General features: G+C 57.2%; 8 protein-coding genes across 8 annotated transcripts in view; 4 read left to right on the top strand and 4 right to left on the bottom strand.

Annotated features, from left to right (window-relative positions):
- Window positions 1-56: 56 nt before the first annotated feature.
- On the bottom strand, window positions 57-2,891 carry GGTG_08253 (hypothetical protein). Its single transcript, XM_009226092.1, has one exon. It carries the CDS (start codon window positions 2,638-2,640, stop codon window positions 262-264), a length of 2,379 nt encoding a protein of 792 aa, XP_009224356.1. The 5' UTR covers window positions 2,641-2,891; the 3' UTR covers window positions 57-261.
- Window positions 2,892-3,068: 177 nt separating this feature from the next.
- Window positions 3,069-4,902, top strand: GGTG_08252 (hypothetical protein). Its single transcript, XM_009226091.1, has 4 exons — window positions 3,069-3,236; window positions 3,311-3,539; window positions 3,615-3,752; window positions 3,814-4,902. The coding sequence occupies exons 1-4, from the start codon at window positions 3,207-3,209 to the stop codon at window positions 4,392-4,394; spliced, it is 978 nt and encodes a 325-aa protein (XP_009224355.1). The 5' UTR covers window positions 3,069-3,206; the 3' UTR covers window positions 4,395-4,902.
- GGTG_08251 (splicing factor 3B subunit 5) lies at window positions 4,320-5,308 on the bottom strand. Its single transcript, XM_009226090.1, has 3 exons — window positions 5,175-5,308; window positions 4,903-5,109; window positions 4,320-4,815 (listed from the first exon to the last, which is right to left on the bottom strand). Exons 1-3 carry the CDS (start codon window positions 5,175-5,177, stop codon window positions 4,750-4,752), a joined length of 276 nt encoding a protein of 91 aa, XP_009224354.1. The 5' UTR covers window positions 5,178-5,308; the 3' UTR covers window positions 4,320-4,749.
- Window positions 5,309-5,658: 350 nt separating this feature from the next.
- On the top strand, window positions 5,659-7,035 carry GGTG_08250 (hypothetical protein; the record flags this gene model as incomplete). Its single annotated transcript, XM_009226089.1, has 1 exon — window positions 5,659-7,035. One exon carries the CDS (start codon window positions 5,659-5,661, stop codon window positions 7,033-7,035), a length of 1,377 nt encoding a protein of 458 aa, XP_009224353.1.
- Window positions 7,036-7,279: 244 nt separating this feature from the next.
- On the top strand, window positions 7,280-8,719 carry GGTG_08249 (hypothetical protein). Its single transcript, XM_009226088.1, has 5 exons — window positions 7,280-7,473; window positions 7,566-7,730; window positions 7,797-7,859; window positions 7,925-7,974; window positions 8,045-8,719. Exons 1-5 carry the CDS (start codon window positions 7,420-7,422, stop codon window positions 8,052-8,054), a joined length of 342 nt encoding a protein of 113 aa, XP_009224352.1. The 5' UTR covers window positions 7,280-7,419; the 3' UTR covers window positions 8,055-8,719.
- Window positions 8,720-8,758: 39 nt separating this feature from the next.
- GGTG_08248 (hypothetical protein) lies at window positions 8,759-11,922 on the top strand. Its single transcript, XM_009226087.1, has 4 exons — window positions 8,759-8,922; window positions 9,032-9,098; window positions 9,191-9,918; window positions 10,008-11,922. Exons 1-4 carry the CDS (start codon window positions 8,911-8,913, stop codon window positions 11,433-11,435), a joined length of 2,235 nt encoding a protein of 744 aa, XP_009224351.1. The 5' UTR covers window positions 8,759-8,910; the 3' UTR covers window positions 11,436-11,922.
- Window positions 11,923-12,204: 282 nt separating this feature from the next.
- GGTG_08247 (YjeF_N domain-containing protein) lies at window positions 12,205-15,122 on the bottom strand. The gene is made up of 2 exons (XM_009226086.1): window positions 14,728-15,122; window positions 12,205-14,630 (listed from the first exon to the last, which is right to left on the bottom strand). The coding sequence occupies exons 1-2, from the start codon at window positions 14,840-14,842 to the stop codon at window positions 12,301-12,303; spliced, it is 2,445 nt and encodes an 814-aa protein (XP_009224350.1). The 5' UTR covers window positions 14,843-15,122; the 3' UTR covers window positions 12,205-12,300.
- A 72-nt stretch (window positions 15,123-15,194) lies between these two features.
- GGTG_08246 (hypothetical protein) overlaps window positions 15,195-15,259 on the bottom strand; it is a gene marked incomplete at both ends in the record, with an annotated part of 2,078 nt that continues 2,013 nt past the window's right edge. Inside the window, one exon of the mRNA XM_009226085.1 lies at window positions 15,195-15,217. Within this exon, the coding sequence (XP_009224349.1) occupies window positions 15,195-15,217 (23 nt within the window). The remainder of the gene's footprint in view (window positions 15,218-15,259) is intronic.

Genomic DNA, 15,259 nt, shown 5'->3' with positions numbered 1-15,259 from the left:
AATATTTGATAGCTAGCACCGTACATACGTGATCAGGATCTTCAACAGCATTTTGTGCGAAGGCGGCGTTGCTTGGGAGAAGGCAGGTATGTATACAATTATCTTACAATTATCTAGCTAGATGAAGTATGGGTCATTTCGCCAGAATTCCCCAAAATAGTACACTTTACAGAACAGAGACTACATAGATACCTCTAGTTAGGCAAGCACAGCGGGTGCAATATGCATCTAAGCGCAAGATATACACGGTGGATACGATGCTCACAAGAACCATTGGAACATGTTACCCTGGGCCACCTTCAGCACGTCGGCCACGAACCTCTCCGCCACATATTCAGAGCCCTCCTTGAACGGATTCGGCTCCCGCCACGGCGATGCCTGCATGGAGACCTCGACTCTCTGTGGGGTAAAGCCATCGGATACTATGGTTGTGTACGCAAGGCTTCGGTCGCGGAAAGAGGTGACGGCCTGGTGCCGCACCTCGAGGCCGGCGAAGAGGTAGTCTAGCGTCAGCAGGCCCGACTCGTCGCCGGCTCCAAGGGCGGCGCCGTGGCCGAGGCGGACTGGGACGGTCATGCCCTTGACGAGGGACGGGGTCTTGAAGACACCCTCGGCGGGAGATATTTCCGACTGGCCCAGGAAGTCAACCAGCGGCAGAACCACGGGGTGCGCATCTAGTGGATCTCCCAGGCGTCGTAGTTCCGAGACCTGCTTCTGAGTGATGCGTGCGTCCACCGGGTGATCTGGTAGGAGAAGGTCGAAATCGTACGTGTTATGAAGAGCACGGAGTGATTTTATATCGGCGACCAAACTGTTGATCATGCGAACGCGGAGCTCTAGGGTCGGCGCGTGCACAGCGGCGCTGCCGTTGGGTGAGGGGACCAGCCGAATAACTAGCTGGCTGCTGGTGGGCCCGCAGAACGCGGCCTTGGAGAAAGCCCGACCAAACAATGGGGGAGTGGTCGTAGACAGAATCCGAGGTGAAGATGTGTCAGAAGGCAGGATTGTGCTTGGCTGTGAGATGACATCGTTCTCTTCGGTCCAATGAAGGATATGGCCAAATATGGCATGCGTAGAGGTTTTTGCCAACGCCCAATGACCAATAGTGGGAAGACCAGTCGGGTCTGACACGGAAGTCGCTGACGGCTGTGGGGGTGGTGTCCGAGTATCATCGCCTTGAGGGCGAATCAACCACGAGACAAGGTTCGGTGGTAGATTCACATCGGCCGATTTTGTGGTGGCTGACGAGACAGGTCGAACGAACCGGGCCCATGATCCGGATGGGGCGTTCCAGGGGAGTGACAGGTTCTGAAGACCACGCTCGGAAACGAGTCTTGCCATCTCAGGACCTTCCAGTAGGGGCCCGACGACGGCCATCGGCAGGGACAGCGAAGGGGCGTCACTTCCATAGGCGCTCATCAGGTGTCGGAAGACAACATCTCGGGTTTTTTCAAAGGTCTGGTCTCGTTCTGGACGATTCCTCTCGATCCAAGAGACGTCAAACTTCCCGGACGCAACGCGTTGGCGGATGTGTGAGTTGGTCAGCTGGCCAAGGCGCTCGAGAGATTCGTGAGGGATCTTTCCTGGTGCTATGGGGCGCAGGTCTATGGTTTGAGTGGTGGTCGTGCGGAGGACTTGATTTATGGCAGCGAGGATGGTATCAGCGATAGCCTTGGGGCTATATATTCGCAGCATTCGACTGGACCGTCTCAGCTCTATTCGGCCGCCGACCTTACGCAGGTATATGCGCGAAATGACCTGAAGCCAGCTCATATTGCCGACCAACAGCAGCGAGAATTCGGGATCGCGGAGGAAGATGTCCATATACCCGGGGCCATCCACATGCTCCTGGATTGAAATGCCCCAGCACACACGCATCAGCTCGCTAACAAGCAACTTCTTGCCGGTGTCGGGTTTCTGTTGCGTCGACGGGGGTTGAGGTTCCCATGCAAGCCGCTGCAGGATCCATGGGGCATCCGGATCGGCCGCGGGGGTGGCAACAGAGGCGCGGTGCTTCCGGTTGGCGCCGATGTCCTTGCGGTTGGCGCCAATGTATCTGACAAGCTGCGCCACGGTGAAACCTCCCCTGAGGGCATCGACAATGACATCAAAGTCTCTCTGGATAAGAATGCGGACATCCGCGGGCCGCAGCTCGTCGATGTTGGCCTGGACCTCAGCCTCGGTAGTGGGAGCCTCCAGGTCAAGGGCGGAACCCCAGATGTCCTGGTCGTCTTCGAGGCCAGTCTCAGCCTCGGCAACTTCCAGTATTAGAGGTGGAAATTCTCGCTTCGTGCGCTTGCCCAGATCCATCATAACAATCGTCTCGCCTCGCTTCCCCAACACGTCGAAATCCAGCCCCTCAATCCTTGGCTGGACGAGGGTGCCTCTGGTGGTGTAGACCCTTCCGTCGGATCGGCGCGCCCCTGGGGCTTGTTGAGGGCTGCCGTTTACCGAGGGTTTATCTCCATTGGCGTCTCGCTTATGGGCGCCGTCGCGAGGAGGTCCATCGGCGGCAGTGCTGTTGCCTCTGACTTGTGCATACCATGCCGCCGCGGAGGACCATTGAAATTTAGCCCGGGGAGGCCAAAATTGGCATCTGAGGCAGACGAAGCCGCCAGCGGTGGTCCCTCTTCGGATCATCAAGACCAAGCTGGACGCGGGGTTCCGAATCGAGAAGGAGGGGTGTCGTGACCGGCCCTAGCAAGCCATATATAATGCCGCTCAAAGGCCCAGTACTCCACGGTTCGCCTTATTCTGGAGTATTGGAGCATCCGCATAGGTACGCCTGGAAAATCTAGGACGCAAAGCCAGGGGATTCGGGCCGCAACCGTATTGGATGGGTGTCTATAGGTCATGTCGATGGCGAGTCTTCAAGCCTTTTTTTTTTTTTTGCCCGCATTGTACCCATGTCCAGCCCCATGTCATCTCTTCCTTGCCTGCCGGGCGGGACCACGCATTTACACCTGGCGCTAAACCTTTCTAGGCTGCATGGACCTGGCAGCCAGACTTGCATCACTCCAAGCGGGCCCACCTACCAAGAACCACTGAATTTCCCCGCGTCGCGTCTCCTGCTCTAGCACCCCGTGACTACACACATCAATCCTGGCCATTCGCAATCGTTCATCATCGAGTTTTGGGTATTGAACGGCTGTCATCTTATCCTGCCTGGTTCCCTGCAAGGTAGCGCTGCGGATTCGTCGGAGAACATGCCTATTCTTCAAAGGCGTCCTCGGCATGTAAGTCTTGAAGCTCCCTCCTACCAAGTTGGCAATCCTGATTTGTGGATTCCTCCTTGCTCACAATACCCAAGATCGAAGAGGATGACGACGATACGCGCGCGCACGAACGGCCAAGACAGCGGCAACGACGCGACGAAGCCGACCACAGCGATGATGACGAGAGCATGAATGGCGATGGCGACGAACGTGGCGAGCGTGACGAGTCGACAGAAACACAGCTTGTCAAGAAGCTCGTGAGGTACGCACTTGCTTGCGAGTATTCAAGGACCACAATACGTAGGGAGGGTATTCGGGAGAAAGGTAAGGAGGTCTCGAGCTGTGCATCAGTCCACCAATGCTAGCAGTCACTGATACAACGCCGTCTCTCCCGACTAGTTCTTGGCCCCCATGGCCGGTCATTTAAGAAAGTGTTTGAGGGAGCCCAGAAGCAGCTGCAGGTAGTGTTCGGCATGGAGATGGTTGAACTCCCCGTCCGCGACAAATCCACTCTCTCAGTGGAGGAACAGAGGCGAGGTGTGTTCTTATCCCTATCCCTGGCCCACCGGTGACCCTGCTTGCTAACCGAACCCAACAGTGGCCAAGTCACAGACAAAAGGAGCGGCAAGCTCCAATTCATATATTCTTGTCACTACAATACCCGAGCCTTACAGGTCGGCGGCTATCATACCCCCGTCGAAGATCCAGAGCTCCGATGCGGAGGCGATCCATGTCGGACTGTATTCGCTCATCATCACCATCATAACACTTAACGGTGGCGAGTTGAGCGACCACAAACTCAAAAGATATCTGCAGCGCATGAACGCAAACGTCAATACTCCCCTCGAAAAGACCGAAGCTATGTTGCAGAGGCTCATCAGGCAGGCTTACGTCGTCAAGACGGTGGAGAGGAATCCCCAGAGTGACGATGATGCCGTCACCTGGCACGTTGGCCCACGTGGCAAGCAAGAAGTTACACACGAGGCTATTGCCAACATAGCAAGGGAGGTTTACGGAGCTGCTGCGAACGACGAGCTTGAGAAGAAGCTTCATGCGAGCCTGCGAATCGCCGAGAGGAAACCACCACGTCGCGAAGGTTCTGCGGAGGCGGAGAGGCACCAGGGACATGACGGGGATGCAGACGGCGCAGAAGATGAAGACGATGGAGATGAGCGTTGATATATGCAGTAGTAGCATACGGTGTGCTGGGATGGATTATATTAGAAGATATCCATTTCCCTCACCGTCTCCCCTGTATTTTTCTACCGGCGGCCATTTCCCCAGTCGTATCCGCATCTCCCGCAAGACGCGACCTACCGGCGCGAGTTGCGCATGCTCCAGCTAGATGGTCCCAACCCATGTCTTGCAACTCGCGAGCCATGCTCAGGACGGCAAGGATATGGGCTACGGTTATTGTATCATGGGTCTGAAAAAGCATTTCTCGGACTATGTGCACTCGAGCTAGCTGAGACTTCAAGTGGTGTTTGCCTGCTATACAGAGATCTGCACTTGGTGGTTCAGTCGCCGATCTGTGTCACTGCTGAACCACCGAGTCCTCGCCCTCACGAGCTGGGGGCGGGCCGCACGGTTGAATCATTTTCTAGACCAACAATGTTAGCACTTTACGGCTCTGCCTATTCTAACCCGACTCTGCTGGCGACCTGGCTACCCAGGCACGTCAACTCACCCGTATCATCTCTGCGCGAACCTTGGCGACAGGCTCATTTTGAGCGAGCGCCATGTAGGCAGCAAGAGGCGGATGACCAGCGATGCTTGAGTATGTGTCGCGGTGGATGTTTGTTTTCCACTCCCAGCTGGTAGTGTCTGGATGCCCTGTGCCAATGTATTTGGCCTGGAGACGTTCCAGCTCCTGCTGTGACCGCAGCTTGTCCGCCTGTTGACATCGTCAGCTGCCGGACTAGGTAGGAAAGTGTACCATGACAGTGTTGCCATACATACCATATTTCAATTTCGAGGGGGTTAATGAACCTATGGTTTCGTAGCCTTTGAATTTGACGAATGTACGAGGTTTACATTGCGGAGAGCGGCTCTTTCCATGGTGCGAAATGCGTGGAGCGGCCTGTGTCTGGGAGAGCTGAAGTCGCGTTGGCTGGCAGCCTCAACTGGCTTGGTCCCACTTTTGAAGTGCATGCTTGGGTACCTTGGCCTGTGCACTGGGGTACTCAATCAGTGTAACCAGCACGCGCCCAGGAAGCGCACCTTCAGCGCGCCGCCGCCTCCTCCTCCTCGTTCCAAAGCGGTATGCGACACCCGATTTATTTGAATCCTACTACTCTAACCAGGCCGATCAAAAAGCGTCTTATAGCGCCTGAATTGCTGCATCCGATTCGAGCAGCTGCCCGCCCGATCTCCCACCCTACCACAGCTGTCCGTCGGGGGGGCGCGCCTCAAATCGCCGGATCACCCATCGCTTTTGCCACAAATGCCCGAAATTTGGGACTACCTGGCGAGAGCCAGGCGGCAGAAGGCCTTATGCGCCGGCGATGTGGAGGCCATAAAAGAAAACTGCCGCCGGAATCACAACCACAGACATGTCATTGAGTGTGTTGAGTGTTACGGGAAGGTTCTCGAGCGGATGCATAGCCGGTACGCTTCCTCGCCGGATGCCGAATGCTTTTCTGGGCAAGCAACCTTCCCCAAGGATGTTTCCGACCTGTTTGCGCAGGCACGGGAGCGCAGGTTCGCACTGCGCGAGATCGAGGAGCGCGCCATCAAAGGCCGGCAGGCGCGCATCGTTCAAACAGTCAAGAGCTCGCAGGTCATAAGGCACCTCCTCAGGGACTCTGGTCAAGTGCATTTGCTGCACAAAATGGACAGCGGCAACGTTGTACTAAGCACCGTGCTGGGCGAGATCCGGAACTCTCTCGGCCACGTTCCCGCTCCCTCCGAAGATGTCGACCGCTGTCTCGTCCAGCTAACGGGCGCCGAGGCTCTTCCGGCCGTCGAGACCCTCCAAGTCATACAAAAGATCTTCTTTTCTGACTACAAAGATAGCTCTGCGATGGGCTGTCAGGAGGAGCTGGAAAGGCTCCGCAAAGGCAGCTCTCTCGACGTTGTTATGGAGCGCAGGCTCGAGCGGTCCCTCACCAACAAGGCAAACAAGGATCTGAGGGAGAAACACCGGCGGAGGTTGGACGAGCTCAGGCGGGCACAGAGCGCCCACGAGGCCGCGAAAAGTAGAAAGACCAAGGACCGGCAAGCAGCCGCGCCGCCTCCGCCCCCAGCTCCTTCGCTCGCGGTTCCTGCTTGTGCTGCTTGTCACACCACTGTTGACATCAAGTCTTTTTTCTCCTGTCCGCTTTGCCAAATCCGAGCTGGCCTGGATAACCGCTGGCAGCCTATGGTGTATTGCTCCACTGCATGTTACCACGACGCATTTGTAAGGTCTCTTTCTGTCAATCTCACATTCTCCTCTCAACTGGATCGCCGTCCCAATGCTAATCATAACTACAATGCCCAGGACTCACACCTTGATGATGCACATGTGTGTGCCTCTGGTGATGACTGCACGCAGCTGAGAGTCGAGGACGGGGCAATGGACTGCAGCGGCTTGCCTATGCTCTGCACCCACTGTCTGGAGCAACTAAAAACGCTGACCTCATACTGCTCGAAGCAGTGTGCCGAAATGGACTTGCAACGTCACAGGCAGAGTGTCCACCACCGGCATGGAGAGAAGGCCAACGGCGGACTGGATCACAGCAACGGGCCGATAGGCAGTGAGCACCATGTAACTGATATACATGTTGCATTGGCGGCCTTGGAGAAGGAGTCGTCTGTAACAATAAAACGACTCGATTAGACGGCTAGCGAGCATTGTCTAGCGACGCAGTCGCTGCCACACAAGTGGGAGACAGTAATGAATGGGTTATTTGTCCCCCTTTTGGCAGCAGTTGGGGGATAGACGTCCCCTTTCTCAAAGGCTGAAAACATGGGCTAAATGCAGATACAGGGAACGTCAGGTTTTGGACAGCCCTGGCGAGTGATGCCTAGTCCTGCCCAATAAACCCACATCGGGCGCGGGCTCTGAGTGGAGCGCAAGGAACAGAATAGTGGGCGGTCGGGGCTGGCAGAAATGGACGAGTGACGTCCAGAGCGCATTTGGATGGTAAATCTCGCCCATGGACTCTTCCTCACACCCAGTCCGCCCGGATTCGTCGGGTTTGTTCAATAACCAACCACAAACATGTCGGCAGTCTCAGCGCTGAAGGGCGAGTCGGCCCAGCAGGTCAGGTCCCTGGTAGGTCGACAACTCCCGGCTGCACCCACTGCCCCCAGTCCATTCAAGAAATTCGGCCGAGTTTAACCACATGGCCTGCGCGCGCTGAGCAGTTCCGGCAGCTGCTGAGGCAGAGTGGCCAATTCGCGGCATATAACTTCAGAGAGTATGCCAAGAGGCGGACACGGGATGCGTTTCGTGAAAATCAAGGGGTCAGCGACCCTCGACGGGTTCAGGAACTGGTTCAGGAGGGACTGCGGGAGCTCCAGGTGATGAAGGTAAGCTGGTTTCTTGATCCGCTGTCGGCACCCTCATGAGTGTGTCAGTATGGTAACAACTTCCAGCGACAAACTGTTCTCGGGCAGTTCTACCAACTCGACAGGCTGGTAGTAGAGGCCGGTATCTCTGTAAGTTCCCAACTCACACAGCGTTACTTCTCACACATGCTGATAGCGGCGTGTCACCCTGGCAGGGAAAAGAGTCTGGGAACAAAGCCGAGATCGTTCGCGGGAAGCCAACCGGGTAAGCATACTTCTGTTTACTAATATGCAGTTTGCCGATTATTATTGACTCCGTGGTTGCCGTCCAACAGCTGGGACTGAACTCGGGACAACACGCAGGTTTAATGCCCCTTGAATGTTGCCTGGTGGAAACGATATGACAAAAGAGGGCTATAAACACGAACTTTGCCTCTCTTGACTTTATGGCTACGGGGTGTCGTCAGTGACATTTCTCGTTGGGGATCCCACTAGGGCTTCTATGGTCTACTCCTCAGGCAGCTGTCAGATCCCTGACACATTTGAGGCATGACTGCTTCTTTGCCCCTTGTTTACCTCGCCACTCTATTTCCACGTTCGTTTCGCCTCATTCATCTAACAATTAATGGCAGACTAGGCATATTAATACTTGAGCTAGATATAATTTAGCCTTCTGATGACGGAGCAATCAAGGGGTCGGGTCGGCCGCACGCTGACGGCATGGAGTTGTTTGCCTGGGGTTTCTACTTAGACATAAGGGTATCCGGACTTGCCCTGGAATGCTGCATCTTGTAGTTGCCAATGTTTTGGACCAAAATACACGGGCAGCCATGCAACTCGCATCAAATTTCATTGTATTCCTCTCTTCTTCACAATCGACAAATTTAGCAGCTGTTCCTCGCCCATCTGGGACGGGCACGGGCAGTCCCCACCCAAGCCTACCAATCATAGCCCGCTAGTTTATTATTAGTAGTGGGTCCGGGCCTCGAGGCACGTCGCCAACCGCGCCGCCCGCATTTCGTCTCTTGCCGCCACGCTTGCGATTGAATTGGCTTCCGAGGCGTCGAGGAATTGACAACCGAAATACCGCCTTGTAAACACAACACCCCTGAATGCATACATACTTTAAGCCTCCTGCCGATTCAACACAGTCGCGCGCCTCCCGCAACTTCCGGCGATAAATAGGCATCCTTTTGTCGCGATGGCTCCGGGCGTAAGAAAATGAAACTCCCTGCGCCTGCACTGTGCCGTCGCGCGTCTCCGGAAATCTCTTGCGCGGACAGCTCCAGGTACTAACAAAACCAATATCCTGCGCCATATAGTATCGCACCAACGCCCAAACCCGCCGTGGCAACCGCGGAGCCTACCCCGAGCACGATGATTTCGAAGGTGCGACGAACCCCGGCGCTTATCCGTCCGCAAAACCTGGTCCCGGCGGCCGAGGTCGCTCAAGCTGACGGACTCGCCCTTCTCACACCTAGGTCTGCCCGTGCGCCAGTGGAGGCAAGAGTGGGTGAATGTCACACCCCCGCAGCAGGTCGAGGCGCAAACGCGCAATGATATCTGGGCCGTTGAACTGCCTTATGGCATGCCGAAGGACACACAGCTGCTCCCGCCCCATAGCCAGGAGCTGTTGCGCGCCGCCCGCTCCGGCCGCCTGTACAAGCGCCCGGCCCCCGCCGACGACGACGACGCCGACCCGGACCCCGCCTTGGAGAAGGGGGAGAAGAAGGAGGACGTTGCCGACAAGGGCTACACGGTCAAGGTGTGGAAACAGGTGCCCAGGACCTCCGAGGGGGCCAGCGTCTCGCATCTCGCCAAGCGGCGCAAGGACACCATCACGCTCAAGCCCAAGGCCGAGGTGTTGCAGTTTACCGGACCTATGATCACCCGCGCTACCATCCGGCGCGTCGATGCCGCTGGGAATCCGTACGAACAGACAATTACTTTGAGCGAGGGACAGCCCGTCGACGGCGAAATCGTCTCTACCAGCGTCATCCCCGCCCCGGTCGCGCCCGTAGACGTTCAGCCACAGCAGGTGACCCCGGCGCGGAGGAAGCCTCCCCCACCGCGTAGGAAGCCCAAGGGCCCCGGCCGTGGACGCAAAAAGGGCAGGCTCCCGCTTCCCTCCAGCACAAGGCCCCCTGTTGATGGGGCAAGCACCGACACTGCTCCCGCTGCTCCCCAAGACGGCCAGCCGGGAAACGAGGTAGGATGGCGCAGCATCTTCGGCGACATTTTAAAATATTACCGCTTGTTTGATTCTCTCCCTGTCCTTGCTGACGCGGAATGTTACAGCCCATAGTTGCAGGCATGCGGCCTGAAGACTCGCACCGGCGCGACAGCGAACCAATGGACCAGTCGATTCCACCATCCGACGACGAGGATGGCGATGAGGGTGATGATGGAGAAGAGGGCGACGAAGGCACTGGGGACGTGGATATGGACCTTGGAAGTGACACTGCGGACCGTAGCCAGGACACGCCTATGCAGGCCCTGGACGAACAGGTGACGGCAGGCGATGATGCCACGCCATCTATACCATCGCAGGGAGGCAGCGACACACCCCCTATCACTTCGATTGATGAGCCAGAGTCTCACAAACGGTTATCTCCGAGCCCCCTAAACATGGAGCTCGCGCATGCTCCGCCGCATATGGAAGGGAGCCCTCTGAAAAACGTGGCCCTGGCATCACCGGCCGGCCCGTCGCCTGCGCAGTCACCTGCCGCCATTGGCGTAACAGCTGCTGCCCCTGGGAGCTCAGCAGAACCGCAGCAGGCGTCAGAGGGCTCAGATGAAATGCAATTGTCGGAGCCAGAGCCGGCCGCGCCGATCGCTGCCGCTACCCCCCTTAACCACGAGATGGTCCCTGCAGTCTCCATTACGGTGCCGTCAGCTGAGGCGAGCCAGGCGGCCGAGCCTTCAGCTATGGAGGTATACCTGCCCATGGACGCAGCCCCGAATCCCACCGCTGTACCGGCCCCGAGTCCTCCAAACGAAGTTCAGGTCTCGGAATTGGAGATCACAAGCAGACCAGTCTCAACGGGGGAAGACAAATCATCCACGCCCCCTTCAATTCAGCCTACACAACACGAACCTGCTCCAACGGCGTCAACAGACGAGAGACCCGCATCCCAAGATCGACTACCGGAACCGGATGCCCCCGTAGTGCCTGTGGAGGGTAACCCTGCGCAACCAGAGATACAGGACCAGCCAAGCGGGCTAGGCGAGGCGGTTGCACAGGGGTCCGTGGATGCTGTACAGGCGCTTGACGAGCCAGCAGGTGAAGCCGCTGCTATAGAGCCCAGTCAGGAAATAGCCGAGCCAGCGCCCGCGCCCGCAGCCGCCGAATCAAATGGACCTGATGAAGAGGTGGAGACGAAGATGGAAGATGCCACCCCTGCAGCCCCTACGGCCCCGGTCGCCCCGGAGGCGACCGTGGAGCCCCCGCGATCGCCGCCGCTCGAGCCTACCAAGGTCGTCGAAGACGAGGATGAAGGGCCGGACTTCCTCTCCGGGCTCGAGGCTGAGCTGGACCGGCAGGAGGAGCTGAACCGTGCCGCCGTCAGCGCCAAGGTGGAGACGCCCGTCTCGCCCCCGACGGCGGACGCGAAGCCGGCCACAGACGTCTCCGAAGGGGATCCGCCGGCTGCTGATGAGGCCAAAGCGGCAGAGAATGCGAGTACCGGCATCGGGGAAGCCGGAACAGCGCCGGACGCGCCATAATTTCCCGATGCGGGAATTGCCGGAAGGCTTCGCCGGCGGTGATGCCTCAGATGGGGCATTTATATATTCTTAGATGTCGTTTTGCCGTTCGAAGGGAGTCTTGCTCGCCCCCTTCTCCTTGTTCTTGCTACATCTTTTTTTCCCCTCCTATTACAGATATCTCTCCAAATTCGGCAGACAGAGCCTTGTTCGCTGTCGACCTTCTTGGATTTTCTTCCCGCGGAGGCGAGGCAGCTAGTTGCGGCGACCCACGGGCAGAGAGTGAAAAGCAGCCCCTGGCGCATTTCCAAGTCTCGAAGTTTAGGGTGATATAGATACGTACATCGAAGCATGTTTCTCGAAGGGGTGGACTATACACACCCAGACTAAACCTAATTAAGCGGCCTACATTCCCGATATTTGTAGAGTCAACTTTTCAAGTACCGGGCAGCCACGCCCACTAAAAAAGCAGCAGTCTTACCGGAGGTCCTAAAGATTAAGTGCATAGAAGTGTTGGTGCCGTATACTTTCTTCTTATTTTTCCCCCTATTACCATTCCTAATGCTATTCGTATTTTTATTCGTATTTTCTTCTTTTTCTTTTTGGTTCCGTACCTAGTCCTGTTCCTGTCCCTCGAAGGAACTGCCATTTTTGTGTGGTGGGCGTGCCAGCCTCCATTTTTTGCCAACTGAGCCCAAGGCAATTGCATTTGCAGCAGGCGCCTACACACTTACGCCCACCACCTAATAATGCCTACACCACAGGTTTACCCTGGTCTTGACAAGTCACGCGGAAAGAGACATTAATGTATAGATTCGTTCGCCTGCCTGTGACGTAAACATGAGGGACTTGTTCAGGGTTGGCTGCCAGAATAAATCCCTCGGCGTCACGCTGCTGGCTCCGTATCTCCGACCAGGAAACGCATTTCCACGACCCAACTGCGCCCAAAATCGATGCCGCGTCGCATTTTGGTGCCTGCCTTCTTCCAAACGGCAGGGCCGAGACCAATATCGATTATAAAGAGCTTCCAGTCGGAGACGAAGTCATCGGGAGCTTGCGCTTGCGCCACAGTCCCATCACCCTCAGCCGCCGCGCCCGAGGACATGGACTCAAGCAAACCCTTCTTCGGAGCGCCCAGGGCGGCAACGTAGCGAGGCCGCACGTAGAGGCGATTCCCGTCGACAATGCTGATATTGCCCGTGGACGGGTCGATGCCTGTGGGTACGTCAAGGGCGAGGACGAAGGCCTCGTTCCGGTTGGCCCACTCGACCAGCTCAAAGACAGTCGCCTGCTCGCCAGTCCGCAGCTCGTCAAAGGGCGTCGCCAGGCCGAGCAGCGCGTCGACGATGAGCGTGACGGCAGGCGGGTTCGGCACGAGCGCGCCGCGCGGCGTGTCGACGGTGAGCGTAGGGATGCTGAGCTTGCGAACATGGTCAAGGAGCTCGTTCTTGCCGTATACTCGCCCGCCAAGGTTGCGAAGCAACCTCAGCTGCTGCTGCATGCCCTCAAGGAGATCGCGTTCGCCCCTCTCCATGCCAACCACGCAGACGAGCGTGTTGACTCCCTTGTTGCGAAGGTGGCGTGCTGCAGCCACGGCTCGGATCCCAGACTTGTTGTTGCCAGCGAGAACAACCACTGCCCCCGCCGCGATGTCGCCGCCGCTGACGCCCGACCTGAGCCGGACGGCGGGGTCCGCGAGAGCAGTAAGGGCCACCTCGGCAACGCCCCTCGCTGCGTTTTCCGTCATCATTTCCTCAGTGAGCCCGACGTCGTTGTGTGCAATGAGTTCCAGGTTGAGCATTTGAAGGGCCGAGACGGTCTCGATGCGGCGGAGACTTGGGACGAGAGCAAGGCTTGGCGCGGCTGGAACGCCACCCGTCGGCCGCTGGGTCCGGTCACCGCCGCTAGCTAGGCTATCGGGAGGCCCCTGGACTGCGGCCGGCCCGCGACGCTGCCGATTTCCCGAGGTTGGGGTACGAACGCCGCTCGAACCTGTGCGGGGCGGGGCAGTAATTGCTGCGGCAGCGGTACTGGCCTTGCGCGATCGCGACCTCCGCGTGGCCGGCATCTTGCTCTCCCCTCTCCGTGAGCTCTGGCGACTTCCTGCGTCTCGCGCGCTCGGCCGCTCCGTGTCCGCCTCGCTGTTCCAGAAGTCATGTGGGAGCTCCACCTTCAGGCTTGTGCTAGCGGCCGGCTCGTCTAGGACATTTTCGGAGTAGTGGAGGTTTTTACCACCAGATGTACCGGGCTTGGGCCTCGGTTGTCTGTTGTGAGACACTAGTCGATGCGCGTCATCCACCTGATCATCCTTGCGCATCTGGTCGAAAAGTGTGTGTTTGTCGAACTTTGCCAGGCCTCCTTCGAAATCGAACTCTCCCAGCTCCTGCACGTCGGTGACGTCCTCTGAAGCCCACCCATTTTCATGCTGCAGCGCGTTCGCTTTGCGGCCTCGACCTTTCCTAAGTGCGTTGAATGGCTGGAAAGAAGATGTGTCCTCTAGCATGGGCGTCTGCCGCCAGCCCTTGGAACCATGGGCCGCAGCCTGTCCGCTGATAGTGTCTTGGGGGGTTTCAATATATTCCTGCGTGGTGGCCATACGGCCGCCTTTGTTCGCACGTGGCCGCCTGCTCTTTTTCTTTCCCGGAGCATGGGCTGTGGGCTCCGCGTCGACCGGTGGCACGTCGCTGACCACAGCATCCGGGCCGTGCACCGATATCCGTGGCGTATCCAATGCCGACTTCACCGCACTCCCCACCATCGACTTCGCTGCAGCCGACGTCCCTGTTGTTGCTTGGACTGGCGTGCCCTGTCGTGCCGCCGTTTTGGTACCCTCATTGCCTCTGGCACTGGGACGGGCCGCTGTAACGGCTGGCGGCGGCTTCCCCACGGCGATTATGGCGGGGTCTCTAAAGGGCACTCCAGGGGGCGATGTTGAGGTTGGTGGTGCGATGGATGGCGCGGGTAGTTGGGTTTGGGAAGACGGCGTTGTTTTTGTTGGCGTTATTGCTGGTCGTGATGCTGTTGCCGGTGATGCTGGCACAGACGGACGGTCGGCATTTTGGTTGTCTATGGACGTGGAGGCAGCGGTGCTCCTGGTATCGGCCGCGGAAGTTTCCAACTGCGGCGTTGCTGTGGGAATCTCGACCAGGTTCACGACATTGGCGGCCTCGACCGTGAGGTAGGATTGGAGCCACGTGCTGCCGTCGGCAGACCATACTACGGGATGCCGTAGATGTTAGCGGCGAATCATCGGGTATCGGGTCAATGGAATATCATGGGGGCCCGCTCCACGGGGGAGTGTGGCAACACAAACCGTCTGAGAGCGTCAGGCTACAGCCCGACTTTACGTCTCTAACCACGCCCCGCAAAGTAGTTGGAGGCTCCCGGAGGGTCACAAGCATGTGAGCGCCGATAAAATCGGCCGCCATCTCGGCTTGTTAGTGTCGCCCGGAATGAGGTGCCTAGGCGGCGGAGGAGTGCCGCTGGGGAAAGATGTGCCGGGCGAAGCCCAATCATCTCGTATTAGCGCGAGGAAAGTTGACGGAAAACAACGTGGGGCTGATACAAACATGGGCCTTCCACTTGAGGACTGAATGTGGACCCCTTCAAGGGAGGGAGCTGCTGGCACGAGGGACGGGTTTGCGGGAAAGCGTGCAGTGTGAATACGATGCTGTCGCTTTAAAAAAGAAATTGGTGGAACAAACCTCGCAACGTACTTTTTTAAGGCTTTTTCCTTTTATTTTTTGTTCATTTTTTTACTTTTATTACCACATTTGCTTTTTAATGAATAACGGATTTATAAACTAGGAAATATATTAAAACAGCAATAACAATAAAGAGTGTTT

This window comes from Gaeumannomyces tritici (genome assembly GCF_000145635.1).
Source record: "Gaeumannomyces tritici R3-111a-1 unplaced genomic scaffold supercont2.4, whole genome shotgun sequence".
Classification (NCBI taxonomy): domain Eukaryota; kingdom Fungi; phylum Ascomycota; class Sordariomycetes; order Magnaporthales; family Magnaporthaceae; genus Gaeumannomyces; species Gaeumannomyces tritici.
The sequence above is the reverse complement of the archived record's forward strand: the minus strand, read 5'-3'. Positions and strand labels throughout refer to the sequence as shown.

Bases quoted from the DNA above. Each gene is read 5' to 3' on its own strand.
- GGTG_08247 (XM_009226086.1), bottom strand. From the start codon at position 14,842: ATGGCGGCCGATTTTATCGGCGCTCACATGCTTGTGACCCTCCGGGAG. The intron at 14,631-14,727 runs GTTTGTGTTGCC...GGCATCCCGTAG, and splicing joins TAGCCTGACGCTCTCAGACG to TATGGTCTGCCGACGGCAGC.
- GGTG_08248 (XM_009226087.1), top strand. The intron at 9,099-9,190 runs GTGCGACGAACC...TCTCACACCTAG, and splicing joins CGAGCACGATGATTTCGAAG to GTCTGCCCGTGCGCCAGTGG. The intron at 9,919-10,007 runs GTAGGATGGCGC...GGAATGTTACAG, and splicing joins ACGGCCAGCCGGGAAACGAG to CCCATAGTTGCAGGCATGCG.
- GGTG_08253 (XM_009226092.1), bottom strand. From the start codon at position 2,640: ATGATCCGAAGAGGGACCACCGCTGGCGGCTTCGTCTGCCTCAGATGC.
- GGTG_08251 (XM_009226090.1), bottom strand. The intron at 4,816-4,902 runs GTGAGTTGACGT...TTGTTGGTCTAG, and splicing joins TTCGCGCAGAGATGATACGG to AAAATGATTCAACCGTGCGG.
- GGTG_08252 (XM_009226091.1), top strand. From the start codon at position 3,207: ATGCCTATTCTTCAAAGGCGTCCTCGGCAT. The intron at 3,237-3,310 runs GTAAGTCTTGAA...ACAATACCCAAG, and splicing joins TTCAAAGGCGTCCTCGGCAT to ATCGAAGAGGATGACGACGA. The intron at 3,753-3,813 runs GTGTGTTCTTAT...CGAACCCAACAG, and splicing joins AGTGGAGGAACAGAGGCGAG to TGGCCAAGTCACAGACAAAA.
- GGTG_08249 (XM_009226088.1), top strand. From the start codon at position 7,420: ATGTCGGCAGTCTCAGCGCTGAAGGGCGAGTCGGCCCAGCAGGTCAGG. The intron at 7,731-7,796 runs GTAAGCTGGTTT...AACAACTTCCAG, and splicing joins GGGAGCTCCAGGTGATGAAG to CGACAAACTGTTCTCGGGCA. The intron at 7,860-7,924 runs GTAAGTTCCCAA...TCACCCTGGCAG, and splicing joins TAGTAGAGGCCGGTATCTCT to GGAAAAGAGTCTGGGAACAA.